The following is an 18,599-nucleotide window of genomic DNA, read 5'->3' as shown; positions in this document are numbered from 1 at the left end:
CAAAGGTGGATAACATAAGCAAGAAAATCCCCCTCCCCCGTTAATCAACAGTGGTGGAATCTATACTGGCACTTGTTTATTATTTGAAGGCTTCAAAGCCTCTTAATAATAAACATTATTATTATTTGAGTGAATCACATTGATTTCAATGTGATTCACTCAAAGTTTTCAATGTGATTGAGATCCAGTGACTAAAATCCAATCATTAAAGTAAAGTCACTATCACATTCCAGTAACTATTTTTGGATGAGAATTCCCTGTGAAACGAGCACGTTATCGGATGGAAACATCACATGCAAGGAGCCTAAAGAGTGTTTGAAAAACACGTCTATCGAAACACACTGAACAGTCTCCCAAGGCATGACATATCTAGACTTCGTGTTGTCGTCATGCAATGTCCCTTCCGTCTCCAAATACAGGAACCGATATTCACCAATTCTCTGAGTATAATGCTGGTGTTCCTTCGCCTACTTTAGCCATAACAACTTATTTTTGTCAAGTTGTTTAGAAAAATGGCTGAAACAATTAAGATTGCGGCAAGTATATTTATATCTATTAACTGCGTGCCTTCTTCTGGTCTGTTTTGCAGAATAAAAATCATAGTTTTAGAGAGAAAACCCTGTTCACCTCTGCATGAAACCAGAAAAGTCCTTATAAAGGTTTTTCGGGACTTGAATCCCAGTCTTCCAGCCAAAGAGCGTTCGTCTATTTTGTTGGACATGTGTGGTATTCTAAATGGGCATGTGCACATAATTTGGTACAGTTCGAAGAAAGGTTGTTCGGATACGCTCTCGTGCAGTCACTAGCCTGTCAGGCATCTGCTCAATCGTAGCACGTGTATTAAACTTTACTATCCTGTCGATCGGAATGCCTGTAGCTTAGTCAGTTTTGACGATGCCCTTTGGTTGGAAAGACCGACCTCAATTCTCGTGTAGAATGCGAAGAGCGTGTACTTTTCTGGGTCAATTATGTATTGCATTTTTGCCTGTAATTCTCAATTTTTTGTAACTTCAATTTATATATATATATATATATATATATATATATATATATATATATATATATATATATATATATATATATATATATATATATATATATATATTAACTTAATCATATGCTACTTGTAATGCATTGTGAGAGTAATATGGAGGATATGGGGTGGGGTGGGGAGGTAGGAAAGAGAGAGACAGACAGACAGAATAAAATATATATAATTCAAGGTCATAATTTTCATATTTTAGATTTTGGGCTTAAGTACGCGTTAACTTCATTGTGCTGGCTTCGGATCCTTTTTCTGTTAAATGCAAACGACCAGCTTACAGAGATTCATTCTATTATGAGTTTGGTCTTTGTTCCGCATGCGTAAAATACATTAGTTTATTTTACGCATGCGGTAAAATATGCACGTAAAATACATTGCGTGCAGGCGCAATGGGAAGAGATTTTAAGTGTATGCGGCACGCAACACATGAATTCTCCATATACGATGATACAAAGATGAACAACTTCCTCTAAGTATAATATGGCAGGCTTCCTTCCTCCTATGCAAATGAACATGCAAACTCAAACGCGTTTTCTGATGAATTTTTCATTAACATAACAAAGTAAATAATCGAAAGGTGAAATGTGAAAACAAAAACCAAAGTAAATCCATTATATTTTTTAAAAAAAAAGCATTTTGTGTTAGTCGCTCAGGAAGAACGGAGAAACATATTCCATTGGTAACATAATTGAAATTGAGTACACTGGTTACCAGAACTTTGGGAGAGATGAATCCGGTAACAGCTTCGGGGATGAAGAAAAATCTGTTATTTGTTATTAAAATTTTATGCCTTACAAGACCTGGTAAAATCATTTAAAATTTAACTTTAAAGTGATAAATAATTACTATGCATATTATTTTAAAAATTTTGTGATCTTCAAATGAAAGTACTGAAGGTAAAAATGGAAACATCAACGCAATGTCGATTAGCAGGACACTGCAGCCCCACAGCCATACGTACGTAAACATTAGATAACATGGATTCAACAGGGTGTAGAAGTGCTCCTCAAATATGTATTGATCTAAAACTGAAATTGCTGTCGCTTTGAATACTCGTAAAAACTTAATCATGAGCGACTAACACAAAATGCTTTTTTTTTTTAAAATATAATGGATTTACTTTGGTTTTTGTTTTCACAAAAACCAAAGTAAATACTTCGTTGGTGTAGGCGCCTCTCCAGAGAATATCATCAATTGTATGGTTTAGAAGGAAGTGAAATACAGTTTTATAAATCTGTCTTTATGCTAGAGAAACCACTGAGTGATCGTATGTGCATTGAGACTGAAGTATTATCGTCTTGGAAAACAAAGACTAAGTGCTGCGTCAGCCTTGCCTACTAATGAAATAAGTCGACCCATCGGATGCCGCCATTCTTTCTGACAGTAAACCGCCAGAACCTTCTACTGTCAGAAAGAATACGCGGTTTTCTTTCTCTCGATCACCTACACTGAACATATAGTTTGTGCTGCACTCTTCAGTTTTGGCGGACTACTAATTGTACATCACATTTGTCATTGATACACCGCGCAGTGCCTGCCAAGTTCAATCTCATCCGTCTTAAAGACATATAAGAGGCAACTGCTGCAAACAGATTTGTGATTTTTTTTTTTTTTTTGCTACATCCATGTACTTAGGTAGTTTCATCGATAACTTGGCTTAAATGTTGTATCACTCCATCTGCTCAACATGTCTCCATTTTCAATATCCAGTACTAGTATAATGATAACATAAACAGATGTTCGACTTATTATGACCTTTTTTCTTGACCACTAGTATTAATAAATTAAAGACTTAATTCGGTATGTTAGTCAAGTAAATAATTGTTTAATATCCGACATGTTTCGCTGACTAATATCTGTCAGCATTTTCAGAGATACGCTGGTAAGCAATGGAAAGTAACAAAAACTAGGAAACTAACCGACAATTCTAAAAATTACATAAAGTTATCACTGTGCGTGATACAATACGCGTGTCGCAAGTACAACGTTTTATTTGTTGAGATATTTAATGTAATTTTCATGAAAGTTCATTTCTTTTTGGTTAAATGATCTGATTAGAGTTTTCCATAGAGCGAATGCTGTATTGTGGGGTAAATGATATTAGCTTTTTTTGACTTAAAAAGTTGTTTTTGGTGAAGAAATTTTGGGATAACGTTGTTGTCACGACACCTTTTTAAGAATGTCAAATGGTTCAAATACCTAGCCTTTTCACTTTTTAAACTTTCTACTTTTTACTTTTTAAACTTTCTACTTTTTACTTTTTAAACAATATTTACTTGACTAACATACCGAATTAAGTCTTTAATTTATTAATACCAGTGGTCAAGAAAAAAGGTCATATAATATGAATAGAATCGACGAAATCACAAAACGAAAGGTACGCAATCTTGAAAGTTTAAAAAGTAAAAAGGTTAGGTATTTGAACCATTTGACATTCTTAAAAAGGTGTCGTGACAACAACGTTATCCCAAAATTTCTTCGTCAAAAACAACTTTTTAAGTAAAAAAAAAAAAGCTAATATGATTTTACCACAACATAGCATTCGCTCTATGGAAAACTCTAATCAGATCATTTAACCAAAAAGAAATGATGTTCGACTTATTTTTCAACTTTATTCACGTATCTTTGTTTTTTCTTTACATATTCTTGCTGCCACATATCTAGTCTCAGTGCCATAAAACCGAATGCTCTAGTTAAGTTGAATTCTTTGGAATGGCTATATCTACAATCGAACCAGATGACAACTGCAGCGCGCCAAACATTTCTGCCAGTATTAGACACGTTGCAGGTGCTGGATATTCATGGTAAGTCTGCTTTTAATAATAGCTTTTTAATCAAATGTCTATTAAACTGCATATCGTGAAAACTGATAAAATAATAAATAACCTTCGCTGTCCTATTTTTATACTTTGAATAAGGATTTTGAAATTAGAGAAACTCAGGCAAAGTCATAACAGAAATTTATCGAAATGAATAAGTTACAAGACAGTGCCTAATTTAGGTACAAAATTACAATGAACGAAAAGTGATTCACATTTCACGACTGCTAACGAACATAAGTGAAAACTAAACGCAACAGGAAGATTGGTTGCCTAGTTTCTCCTGAACATAAAATGCATTTCATTCACACAACTGGTAAAATCAAATCAATCGAGTAGAAGAAAATTGCATACTTCATACAATCAAAATAATGAGCATTCCCGTTATTTCAAAATCGGCCATTCTACCCCATCACGGTGAAAGCTAGTATATAAAATACTGGAAATGTTTTATATACTTCATGTCACACATGCCAATGAACGGCATGTGTGAGATGCCTTTCATTCGAAGATGCTGATCGATTAAAAATGAACGTGATATGACTGACTTCAAAAGAGCATGATTATAGGATATCAGATCACGGGGAACAGAATCCTGGAAAGCCATTATCGTAGGCTGTTTGCGGAGTGCTGTAGTGTTCCAATGGAAGAATAGCGGAAGCACAGAAGTCGTCGAACCAATGGTGGGAAACCAGTGCTCATCGATAGTGGTAAATGCAGGATTTTACGCCTTGTGCAAGTGCACAGACGAAAAATTATAAAACAGCTGACCATGACTTTAACCACAGGATGAATGGCAATATTTCCAAAACTACATTCCAACGTATCCTTCTCCGAATGGGCCTCCAAAGTAGGCGTCGAGTCAGGGTACCCGCATGCTTATGCCTAATCATCGAGGACTATGTCTACAGTTTGCATCTGAGAGATGTCAAATGGACCAATGAACACTAGAAAAAAGTTGCCTTTTCGAATGAATCACATTTCCCGCTATGTGCCATGAGAAGGTTGGTGAAAACATGGAGAGGGCAATCTCCCTTTTTTTACGATACAGTTTGAGGGTTATGGCAAGGGGAAAGTTTTCCTAGAAATCTCTTGGAGTCTCTCGATACCCATAGACCGAATTATAAATATTACAAAGTACCATTCATTGTACCTTATCAGGTACAATGAATGGTACTTTGTAATATTTATAATTCGGATGAGTACTTAATGGTGTTTGTATTCCCAGATGGTACATGTGCGTTTCAGCAGGATAACGCGCAGAAGTGTTACGTTGTTAGTATCACTCGAGAGTGGTTAGCCGAATGACAGCGACTTCCAGATGTTACCGTCGTGGTAACACTTAGAAGTTGCCATGGGGAATTCGCCGGATTTGAATCGCACAGAGCATCTATGAGATGACCTGAAGTGCACTTACTCCACATGATTTTAGATGCCTCCATAGCATCCAAAATCATCTAAAGTAAGTGCACTGTTTTATATATATATATATAAAGCAATGACGCAAAAGCAATAATGGGAATGAAAATATCACCTTGTTGAAAAATATTTAAATTTGCCAAACAAGCCCACTTGTTGATAGTGGTACGTCAATCATCAATTGGACCCATTATTTTGTATATGGTGACAGTGCTACCTGGTGTAAAAAATAATATTATATATATATATAAAGCTTTTTTACGTGAATTTCTAATGCACACACACAAAATTATTTTTATTTTTAAAATATACCCACAGTTGGTTTCTATATAAAAATAAACTTAAGATATGACACAAACATTTTATTTTATTTTTAATTCGTGCGATAAATTGTGAAGCTATTCCAAGCTGTTTCACGATTTTGGAGTTTAATCTCTGGAAGAAAAATTCTATTATTTTACAGCTGCATGACCTAACTCCACCATGCTTCGTCTGGTGTTACTTTCCTCCACATTTCCATCCTATTGCAACAGAATCTGACGTAGAGAGTAATGTATTATATCCGCAGATGCAGGCATGTTAATAGCTAGTTACGAATGTCCATAACTCATTGCTCTGTTCTTATTACACTATTGAAAAGCTGTAACTTGTCAGTTTTGAGCTGTAATATAATGTTTCTTAAAATCAATCATGCTCTACAACTTGAAAATTGCGTTTTTCACCTAGTATTTTTCGTTACTGCAATACAGTGATTGAAAATTGAAACAAGTGGGGAAGTGCTGCAAACGCAGATATGGGTTTTCGATTACCAGCCATATTATAACTCTAACATTATCCGTTTCCAAGATATCTGCTTGAATATGAACTTTTAGTTTTCATTCTATATGGTAATCATATACGGCACACTCAATAAATTACCTTCTAAAATAAAAAACAACTACGATAGTTCTTTTTCTTGCTGTTATAGGATATGTCAAAGGATCATTTCCAAAAGATAATATTTCAATTCTGTGCGGAAAATATGTGCTAAATATAATGAATTAAAGACTGTGCTTCTTAAGCATAACTGCAATAAACCAGACCTACAGTACCGAATGTGCAATAAGGAATTATAATCCAGATTTTTGAACTACTGCAGCCTTCTTTTTCAGTTCGTGGTGATCCGTAGTTGCTTATACTGTTCTTTAATTGCCAAACTTAATTTCTTTTTAAAGTTTTTCGCATGATGCCAGTGACTGTGATTCTACATTTAATACCTTGCAAGGAACTGCATGTCGTTTTGGCAAATATTACAATTCAGAATTCTTTCCAATAGTTTTATTTTCCCTTCTACCATTTGTCTACTTAACAGATGTTTTGTAATATTTTCACCATTCTTGAAATGATTGAAGCATCGCCCATCGTCTTTACTAGATCAAGGCGACAAGCGATGTTAAAGTAACAACCGGTATCTCTTTTTCTATCTTTGCTTTTACTTTTCAGCTGAGTGCATTGTGGCTATTATCTAAATCATAGTAGCGATGCAACAGATTCATACTTCTGTAGTATAAAAAATTAAGGGCCAATATAAACATTCTAAATATATAATCAGAATTTTTAAACAAGACTGCAGATTCTGTAAAGGCACATTCTCCTCATTTATGGATTATAGCAAAAATTACACTTTTGATCATAAAGATACATGTATTTATAAATAAATAAAATACATAATTAAATATATACGAATATAAAATTAAGTAAAAATAAATTTTGCGTGGATTGTCATCTGTGACTATCAGATATAGTATGTAAAAAGGTCCAAAGTAACATGAAGCTGCTGCCAACTTTGTTATATTTTAATAATTAGTTGTATGTTGAGTGTGTTCTACTTTAAGTAAGCGATGTGTGCAGAATAATGATTTTCCAAAATATCTTTGCCTCTGATACAGAATCGTCATGAAAAACAGCTTGGACATCTGGGAGGAAAGAAAATTTATCAATCACTGCATTACCTGAAATAATACATTTAACTTAGAACCACTAGTACGATAAACATGAGATGAAGAGATGGTCGAAACTTTATGTTACGAAACGAAAAAATTCAATGGACTGAATAACAATTAAATATTTAACTGATTCTGAAGAAAGAAAGAAAGAAAGAAAGAATATTAAAATACTACCCCCCTCAGCATTCAGTTAAGTGCATTTTTCGTCTGATTACATTCGAAAACAATCTGTGGCTACTGTTTGGACGTCTGATAACGTAAAGTATTGAAAATGACGACAGTTACATCACTCTTATGTATAATAGAAGACCTATGATATATGATGTTCATCATTTAAATTAGCAGGTAAGCTTGGAATCCACTACTAGGTTTAATTACTTCATGGCAGTTTTGGGACCTACAATTAGAATCAGAATTATCCTGCATTATGTTGGCATATGGATTCATTACAGTTTCAACAAATAGCTCTGAAGGGAATGATGCTACTCTGATTAAGAGATGCACATTCATCAGAAAGCTGTTTTACAGTAATTTACTTAATAATTAATAGTACTAAATGTTACTAAGTATTAGGAGAAATAGACGTTCTTCGATGAAATAAGTTAGCAGCAATAATCATGTATGGCATAAGCACTTCTGCAGTTGAATATATTTCTGCTTCTACTCCCTTTTTTTTTTAAAGAAAACTTTTGATGATGACGTGTCTATGGTCAATGTATATTAGAATACCACACAAAAAACAATATATAGGACATACACAATTTTCAAATGCCTATCGTTACACTAACTTATGAATCAAAGTCAGTCTCGCAATGACTTTCATTCGATATTTTAAAACATCTCGGATATGCTTAATTGATTCAGATTGAAGATTTGCGCAGGCAGAAAGGTTTCGATACTTTTCAGACTGCTCCAACATAACAATCGTCGATGCCATATAGACAGGTGTGTCTGGAAATAATTTTAGGATTCATTCTCTAAAGCATTAGTTTTTATCAAACTGTAGGATAGGTCCCGGGAGGGGGGGGGAGGAGTTATATTTGAAGACAACTCTCGCATGTACTCGCTATTCCACCTATTTATTTCAATATAGCATTAAAAAATACCCACATTTTAAAATAAATTCCCAGCCATGTCATTAAATATTTTATTGTCATTAATATACTAAGCTATAAATTTTAATAAATTGTAATTTTTAAAATAAATATCTCTCTGTGTTATTTTACTTTTAGTTTGGTTTGAAGTATAACTGTGTATTATAATAAAAAAAATTTAAGAACATCTTAGTTTTACTAGAATAAAATACATGCTAAGAAAAATATAGGTCAAAATTCTTTTATGAGAAAAAGTATAGGAGGCGCGAGAAGTTTTTTTTTTTTTTTTACAAAAAAGGGGGCGTCTTTAAAAAGTTTGAAAACCACTGCTCTAGAACAGTGGTGTTAGGGTGTCATGCACCAAAACTAATGATTCTAAGAAGCATTGCGGAAAACAATTTTATAACAAACTTAGCTGTGGATAAAACGTAATAATAACCTTGTCGCCCAAAAAGTTCAATCACCTGAGGAGAGCGGTGCTATCACACTTGCATATTTCATATTGTTACATGAGTTGTCGCACTCCAGAGTGTTACAACAGATGCGCACATCGTAGAATGAACGATCACTCCAGAGCAATCTCTCCCTCAATGTCCAGAGATGATAAGAGTCACTGGATATTGAGGGAGACCATGAGCGCCTTGATTTAAAAAAAAAAAAAAAAAAAAAAAAATGGTAGTTACTAAAAGTTAGACCGTCTTTGGTCTTCAAAACTATTTCTACGCGGCATAGCATGGAATCGGGTAGTGGCAGTTTATCCGGATGGATTTTTGGACACGTGCGATAGTATGCATCGCAAGAAGTGTTATCTCATATGCATAATCCAGAACAGTGCCTAGCACTGTTGACGTTAGGACACTAATGCTTTCTAAACCGCTCAAGAATGGTTTGGGAAACATAATAGTTCACGATGAGTTATAATAACTTATCACCAATGGAGATTCAATCACCTGCAGAGAGCAGTGCTATCACAAGTTATATATGGTCCAGTACGAGTTGCGATCAAACGTTTCTACAGAGACAGACGCCACATTACTATAATTAGTATAAGGCTCAAGTAAGAATTTCCGAAGCATTCCAATTTTTATTTCAAAGTTGTAGCCTGAATTACCGAGAAATTATATCTTATGAAGTGTGAGGGTGGGACGTTTGCAATATTTGCATCATCAAAAATGTCACACTTCAAAGAGCATAAGTGCGCATGAAGTCCTGCTTCAAACTAGGGAGAATAAAACTTTGCAAATTGTCGGAAATCTTCATAATATGAAAGTTTGCTTTTAGAAGTAAAAGAATGAACAGAAATCAAATATATGTCATTATAGCTGCTTTTCAAAATTCAAAAGTGGAGTGAGACTGAAGCTGCTCGTTCAGGCAGACGAACAAATTGGATGAAAATGTGGATCAGGAAATTACACAAACTGAGAATCACACTCATAGTAATTCTAAGAGAAGATATGAATGTGTGATGGACCACGCAAATACTCCAACTTAAGTTTTTTTTTGTTGTTGTTGTTGTTTTGTCTGTGAAGGAATATTTCATCAAAAACGGCACGAGTTGTTCTAGTCCTTCCTTGCCAACGCAAACGATGGGCTCGCGGTAAGAAGTCGCAAGATAATTACTTCAAAGAGAACAGCAGAACGAATAGCAGGTAAATACCATTATACAAGAAATAATACATACATTATTACAAACTTTTTGATCACATCATATCTACTTACAAGCTTACATCAGGACGATTCTTCCCGATAATGATATATTTGCCACAGCTTGAATAACAGATGCATATTGAATCTAAATACCAACATGAGAGTGTTATAATCGTGCTGATATTATTTTGGAGTGAATGTTACAAGTAATATAAGATTACAGTTTCAAGCAATATTCATCTTGCGATTTAGTAATGATGAAAAATAGCCATAAATTAATTGTTATGATAGTTAAAATAAATGTTTCTCGGATTTAAATAATTCAGATGCACAAATGCTGGCAACTGTTCCCAAAATTCAGGTAGCCATCATTAATTTCCTATTTTTATGTGACTGCTTTCGCAGAAGTATGTGCTACACATAAGAGCGTGAAATAATCACACCGATGTTTGTTCTGTACCATGATGACCTTTGTTTTGTACATCGATCGGAAGGAAAAAGTACTGCTTCATAATGATCATTTGTTTAGATTAATAAGATAAAATTATATTTTCATTCAATATTTCTTTCAACGTTTTAGTAGTGATGAAGTGATAATAATAAGAAAGAAACTAATTATTTTGATGATTAACATAAATATAAAATATTATATTTTCCTCTTCACAATTTTTATTCTGGAGAATAAAAAAAAAATGAATCCATTGAGATAGTGTTCATTTTCGCAGGATCCAAAAGGATCCTTTTAGTGAGGATGCACTTGATAGCATATAATGAGAGAGATTCTAGTCACTGGATTTCCCTTCAGTTCTGCGAACTGTAGGTGTATTGTCAGAATTCACTCACCGTTTATAGAGGTAATAAATACCTCTTCGAATATTTCTAGTCTTTGAAAGACAGGTTCTTTCGTTCCACCTGAAAATGACCGAATGATCAATCAGCACTGTTGTATGTTTCCTCTTGTTCAGACAGAAAGCCGGTATCTTCTAGAATACAGTCGATAGAGATAAAACAAAGAAAACGCATTCATGTATAACTACAAGTATCGTGCTGATGATTGATCGCCATTTAATTTAAAAATGAAATTAAACACACTATTCTGCATTTTAATACGGCAGATAAAATTAAACCATCTTATTCTTCCTTTAGGAGTCTTCCTGAGCTAAAAGTCGTATTTGTGACACGTATCAAACAGCATTGAACTGTATTCTGACAAAAACCGCTTTCTAAGAAATGTCGGTTACTGTTGTTTTTATTAACATGCCAATTTAATTCATAATTTTCATGCCGGTATGTGTATGTCTATAGATATGTATTCATGTGGACGGTTTATCTGTTTTTACAGACGAAAAATCCGAGTTTCCGGGAGAAAAAATCCTCCACCTCCGGGAAACCAGCTGCTTCACCTTTCATTCAAAAATCCCTGGTAACGGTTCGCGTCATAGTCGGGATATGAATTCAGGTATTTCCCATCAAAGGGCTCGAAACCAAAACCAACTGAATTATAGCAGCTCCTAGAGAGACATCATGGATAATTATTAGAAGCTTATTCTTGATAAATATAAAAGAATAAAAGAAATGCACAAATAAAGTAAAAGTTGTGTTGTTGCACAGCAAACATGGGAATAGTTTGAGGGGTGAATTGGGGTAAGGGTACCGTAATTATCTGAGTCGCTGAATGAATTTGAAAAAAGGGTAAAAGTATAAGGAGAGGAATAAAATATGTCACATGGCAGCTGGAAGATTAGATTATGCAGACAACATAGTTTTTAATATGATCAGGGCACACTGATATATAAGGAAAATCAAAAGCATCGTATTAGACAGCTGAAAAAAGTTGCACTTAAAATAGATATGAATAAAACAAACGTTGTTAAATTGAATAACAAATGTCAGAAAAAAAATTAAAATTGGCAAACATACAGTAGAGGGTATCACAATTGTACATGCTTGTGAGCTAATGTTAATACCAAAGGTGGAACTGACAATTATATAACGCAAAGTTTGACGAAAGCGAATAGTGCTTGCATAAGATTGAACATGTAGAAATCATCGAAATGTGATAATAAAATCAAAACGAAAATTTTCAATAGCAATGGGAAGGTCATATTACTACATAGGGCAGATTCATGGGAAATGACAAAGAAACAGGAAGCCAAATTAAATAGTTTTCAAGCTGTTTGCGTAAAACATTAAAAATATTTTGACTACAACACATAACAAACGATGAGTTATATAATCATGGCTATTTTGCTCTGTATATAACTTATATATTACAAGTGAAATAGAAAGAGACGCGGGTAGAAATGGATTGGAGATGTACCGAGAATGGACAGAGGAGAATTCCAAGGGTAATTTTGACATGAATCGATTCTAGAAAGAAAAAGGAAAAGCCTAAACTAATTTGCAAAAGAATGGCACAAAGAGAAAGAAAGATATGTAAGTTGGTGTCAGGTATATATATATCAATCTCATTCGAATACTAAAAAAAAGAAAAGAAGAAAAACAAAACTTACTTGGAGAGAATATTGTATTTACTTTTTTTTTTCAATTAAATGAAGTGGAGTTCTTATACCATATGGTTGTATTACTCTTTCGAATACAATTATTTCGAGAATACAGAATCTATAAAATAATCATATCAGTCTTTCAAACGTCCTTACAAAACAAACACAGTGAAATCCATCCATCCATCTCACTTAAGTCCCATCGTCTGTTTCCAATTCCATTATTTCACATTTTTGAAGAGAACACATACGTCAAATCAAATATTTTTGGAGTATTTGCATTTTATTGCTTGAATCTTCTATTAAGGATACAGTAATATAATTTTAAGCTCTTAAGAACTGCAGGTGACAGACCAGCGCTAATCTCACTACCTGAAATGTGTTCACACCGTCCACTCCTCTATAGATCTAATGCCTTTCATCAAAATTTAGAAAACCTTTCGCTTCAAAAATGGCCTCTATAATAATTTTTATCATCGAAACTGCTTCCTTTCTGGTTGCGCATTTACTGGTTTTTGAAATAAAGCAGTATTTCGATTTTTTGCCAACAAGCATGTTAGAACAACAATAAATTTCTTATCATTTATCATGATAATTTTTAGAAGTATTAAGGTTTGGAGGGAAGGGCATTAGTTTTAAAATACATTAAACTAGTTAATATTTTAAATGATGTATGTATGTGTGTGAATACCTACAGATGGTAGATGAATTTCCCCTCAAATATGAAAGTGCCACTCTGCTTATCTAGAGCAAGGTGTTTTCGGATTATCTGATCATTGTCCCAATCACAGTATACTCTATTGTAGCACTGAAGTTAGCCGAGTGGGTAGCGTACCTGCTCTTCAACCAACAGCTCGCGGGTTCGAATCCCGCTACGGACAGATGTTTGTGATTGATATGGAGCAGTATAGCCTTTGTTGTCCTTGCGCCATTAAAATGCCATAAATCATCAGTGCGAATGTATAAAAAATTACATCGTTATTTTAATGTCTAAAAACTAACTTCAATATTTCATAAATGTATGTATTAGCTAGAGCTTAGCAAAAATGGAGCTACCCATGTATAGCCAACCATAGAGCTAAAAATTGCTTATTTATAGATTAAAATGTTATATTAGAATACTGACAAGAAATCATACGTGAAAATTCTTGGAGGGAAAGACGACTCTCATAACTTTAAAAATTATGTTCTATGTTTTACGCATAGATCACACCGTACCATGCAAGCTTTCGATACTGGATACGACAGAATTGATGAGAGACTACGTAATAAGTATTAAGTAGCCTCTCCTCTCTCTGTATTTCGTGTTCTTCTGGCCGATTTCCTGTTTTGAGAAATGAAAAACCCACCACCTCCAAATGAGACTAGGTAACTCACCTTCAAAGGAAAAACCCCGACAAAAGTTTTTCACTTCGGGATTCGAACTCGGGTCTTTAAAACAAAGGACATGATCGAAAACGAATGAGCTAAGGAGCCTCAAAATTAGTTACACCATTTTTAATTTTTAGTACTGAACTTAATACTGAGTTGAAATTAACAGCGCGAGATTTGAAATGATGCAGGTGAACATAAATTAATATAAAATAGCAGAAATAAAACACAAATAAACTACTACGAATTGAAAAAAGAGATTATGAATAAAAAAAGGCTAAGAACTTAAAAAAATGAAAACTAAATATTTTTTAAAACTAACTTGAAAGAGTTTCCATACATACAATTCAGGTATGCCTTTTTGTTAGTGTGACGATAATAATAATAAAATAATTTGTAAATAACTGATTTCTAGTCTTGATGATTGGCTAGGACAGCTTCAATTCTACTAAACTTAAGCTATTTTTATATCTTCTTCTTCTTGAGTATTCTGCAATTGAGCAGGTTCTTCTTTTAGTAGAAAAAACTTTTCTTCCACTCTCGTCTATTCTGAGCCTTCTCTTTCAAGGTTGTGCACCTGTCTTCATTCAGCATGTCATCTACCATTGTTTTCCTTACTCTTCCTTCGTCTATTTTTCATTCCATGGCATTTCTCATGATTCCATTCCCTCTCAGAATATGTCCGATCCAGTTTCCCTTTCTTCTTTTTATCCTCCTTAACAGGCTTCTTTCTTCTTCTACTCTTTTTAAGACATCTTCATTAGTTATTTCTCTGTCCATTTGATTTTTTTTCCATCGTTCTCCAAATCCACATCTCAAAGCTTTCCAAAATCTTAATTTCTTCTTTCTTCAATGTCCAAGTTTCAGCTGCACAGAGGGTAACACTCCACACATAGCATTTTATTAGTCTTGTCTTTGGATTTCTATCCATTTTACTTCTGAATAAATTCCATTTTCTATTAAAGGCATCTCTTCCCATCCTATTCTTGCTTTTATGTCACTTTTACATCTTCCATCGCAAGTATTATTAGCAGTGGCATCACTGCTAATAACACTTCCTAGATATTTAAATGTCTTTACTTGATTCAATTTTCCCCCATTTATTCTGATATCCATATTTGCCTCTTTCCTTGCTATTTTCATTACCTTTGTTTTTCTTATGTTAATTTTCAATCCATAATTGATACAGGATGCCAGTAATCTGTTCAACAGATGTTGTAGTCCTGTTTCAGTATTTGATAATAATGCCTTATCATCTGAGTATCTTATTGCAAATATCTTTCTACCTACAATCTTTATTCCTTCTTCCGAATTCTCCAGTGCTTCTTTTAACATTGCTTCAGAATATATGTTAAACAAAATTGGTGACAGAGAACAGCCTTGTCTTACTCCTCGTCCAATGATACCTGGTTCTGTTGTACCATATATATGTCTCTCACCATGGCAGTTTGTCCCATATATAGTGAAATAATTATCCTACTGTCTTTCCAATCTATACCAATCTTTTCCATTACTTCCACCATCTTATCCCATTTTACAAAGAAGCTAATATATATGGTTATGAAATTTACAATTTTACAATAATATTTTTGAGATATTTCATTATATATGCAACTCATATCTTTATCATATTTAACATTGGGTAATGAGACTATTTTTATAATATAAGCAGATACTGTATTATGATGTATTCTTTAATTAGTTTATTATTATAATAATTTACGATTGTTTTTTCTATAGTGGCATACGCAGAATAGCGTCTGGCCTTCCCAAGTCTATACACTTTTACTAAAATATTAGTAGAGGTGTATACCAAAATTTCGAAATCTTGCTGTCCTTCTGATGAATTCCATCATTAGATTTTAATTATTATAAGTTGATATCGTATGAGTTGAAAATAACACCAATTTCCTTTCTTTGGAAAATAAGAGTGCACGGAGTTTAGCAAAATTCTGCGTAAGCTACTAATGCCTGTTTTATATAATGCCTGATAGGATAATATGTAAAAGTGAAAAAAAAAAAGCTTATTTAACTGAACATGTAATTTTTATATCCCTTTCAACAATATCCAGACAACCCTTTCCACTGCGATTGCCAAATAGTTTGGTTCCGTACTTGGGTGCTCTCGAAAGGGTCAAATGTGGTAAATCTGCCCAGAGAAACAAGATGCCAGTCACCTCAAGAATTCGAACGACTCGCAATTTTGGACATTCCTATGACGGAAGAAAGCTGCAGCTCTTCTGCACCATTGTATGAATTATGGATAAAAGAGTGGTCGTTAAGTGTTGGACTTTCTTTACTTCTCTCATGGATAACAGGTTGAGTTCCTGGTCTGTATATGTGTATATATATATATGCACAATATATACACACAAACGTATATTGGTTTTTTTATGAAGCTTTGTTAAATATCGCAAAGAAATTCTTGCATGGTGCTTATATCTCCAGTGCAAACATACATAATTCTTCAAATAAATGTTAAATATGCTTCAAGTCATCTGTTAGGACACGCAAAGCTTTGTTTTGAATGCCACATGACTTATTTTCGTCAAATATCAGTCGACTTTCACAAAACCTATTATTTTGATTCTATGGTGCTCATAAATATAGCGAATTCGATGTTCAAGATATCCCAATTTGGGTACGAGGGGAAAAAACAACGCGTAAGTAATTGACTTGACATATCGTACTGGCGGAGTTGTAGAATCGAAAATATCAAATGAATAACGTAACCAATAGTAAGGTAACGCAAAAAAGTAGCTCAACTGAAATTTAAAGGAAATAAAATTCATCATACTGGACGATAAGAATGATGTTTTGGAACTTTTAGTTGTGTGGTTCATCCATTTCTCTTCAAACCATATTCACCATCACCATTTCTACTCTGCTTCTCTGACTACTTTTGTACAATATCTTCTGTAATATCCTATCACATCCCACACTTCAAATTTACATTACTGCATTGCACCATAGTGGAAATTAACCTGGTACGCACACTTTAATTAAGTTACTACGAATTAGGCTATTCATATTTTCTGTTTATAATCGTAGTCCATAATGTAGTGAGATCGTAAAAACAAAGACGTAATATCCGAGAAAAAAGAGTTTTAAGAATTATCTATTCAACAGCATATTTAAAATTATAATTTTCATAACCGATGTTCGGATGAATGTTGAAAGAAAAGCAACATTAAAAGTCTGTAATCTGTTTCAGGTAACATACGTATTGACAGCTATGAATGAAGTTCAGGCTTTCACAAGATTACCACAGCTAATCAAACATCCAGTTTTAACATTCATTCGATTATTATTTTCATGGGGGGGGGAATGTTAGAAATGCCATATTTTGCTTCTGTATATTTCTCAATATTTATATCATCGGAAGTGGTAATGAAAAAAAGAAACTATGATTGAAACCCTTTCAAAATTGTAAATGTGTGTGGAATTTTTTCATTTTTCTTTGAGCTGATTTATCAGCCATCATCAGCCAATTTTAAGTGTAATATTTTAATAAAATTCTGCTACTTATTTATTACTAATGTTTTGTGATTGTCTTTTCTATTACACTGTAACAAAATAGATAAAAGATGAATTCATTAATCTTAAGATGAACGTCTCTGAAATAAAGCAGCCGCCTCGTTTTTTTTTTTTTATATATATATTTTTATGTGAAATTGTATGTTCATAAGTGTGTGAAGAAGAAGAAATTGGAGTATATCAAGAAGCTATCTGAATGATCGGTATTGTTACACCTAAATTCCACATGCACTGATCATTTGATACGTAATTAATATCGAAGTTACTGCATAAAAAGAAGTTTCTGATTTTGACCACATGATGCCACATTCGGTCTTAATACACAACATTAACAAAAAAAAAAAACTGTCAAATTTCTTCAAACTTTATAATTGGAAAGAACATACTGTTAAAACATGAGTGATCAAACAAAAACCAAACTTTTTTTTTCCCCCAAACCTTCACCCTTTCTGCTAACGGGACGGAGACATTGCAAAGGAATTTATTGGTGATATCTTAAAAGATAAGAAAGAAAAGGCTGGGTTAAAGGTGGGTCAAATTGTGAATGAGTCAAAGGAACAATACGTGGGTACTAGCTAACTAAATAAATAAAACTACAACATATTGTAATTTTTTGGATAACAGTGACAGAAAGTGTTTCTTCCATGTTACAGAGATGGTTGACTGTTTGGCATTACGGCTGAAGCAGTTAAGTCTATGAAGTCTTCTAACCGATTTGTTTGTCTGCTTTACCGGATGAAAATACTCCGTTTCAGAAAGGGAAACCGTACCTTCTATCTCCGTATGCGATCCGTTCGCTCGCCTTCAGATAAAAATAAAATAAACCTATAAAGGATCTTCGTGTCCTTGTAACCCAGTTCTTTCCGACCAAAAGTCATCGTCGATGTCGATTGAACTACGGAGACTCCATCAGGGATAAATAAAGAGGAGAATTAGTACTGTTGGATTGAAGTTCTAACGAGAATTCGTGGTGAGCAAATGTTGCTCCAGTTTTAACATGTTTTGAGGAGTAATAGAATTATAAATGAGATCAAATGGCCGGTGAAAATGATACCCGCAGAAAATATATGAAGAAAAAAACAGAATCTGAGTGTCAGAGAGTAGAGTGAATCGGCGGACAAAAGTAATTAAAGAATAGGATTCAATTTTAGTGGTTTCCTTAGAGATCTTTTTGAAAA

The 18,599-nt window shown here is 33.7% G+C and overlaps 2 protein-coding genes across 3 annotated transcripts in view; one reads left to right on the top strand and one right to left on the bottom strand.

Annotated features, from left to right (window-relative positions):
• LOC150101777 (uncharacterized) overlaps positions 1 to 17,324 on the top strand; it is a 123,308-nt gene extending 105,984 nt beyond the window's left edge. The window contains exons 4-5 of the mRNA XM_090400688.1: positions 3,710 to 3,849; positions 15,957 to 17,324. Coding sequence (XP_090256814.1) covers positions 3,710 to 3,849; positions 15,957 to 16,207 — 391 coding nt within the window. The 3' untranslated portion in view covers positions 16,208 to 17,324. The remainder of the gene's footprint in view (positions 1 to 3,709; positions 3,850 to 15,956) is intronic.
• The window catches only part of tctn (tectonic), a 367,511-nt gene that overhangs the window by 202,811 nt on the left and 146,101 nt on the right, over positions 1 to 18,599 (bottom strand). The window lies entirely within an intron of this gene.

Source organism: Typopeltis vanoorti, chromosome 11 (assembly GCF_054136105.1).
Source record: "Typopeltis vanoorti isolate ZY-2024b chromosome 11, IOZ_Tvanoo_1.0, whole genome shotgun sequence".
In the NCBI taxonomy this organism is placed as follows: domain Eukaryota; kingdom Metazoa; phylum Arthropoda; class Arachnida; order Uropygi; family Thelyphonidae; genus Typopeltis; species Typopeltis vanoorti.
The sequence above is the reverse complement of the archived record's forward strand: the minus strand, read 5'-3'. Positions and strand labels throughout refer to the sequence as shown.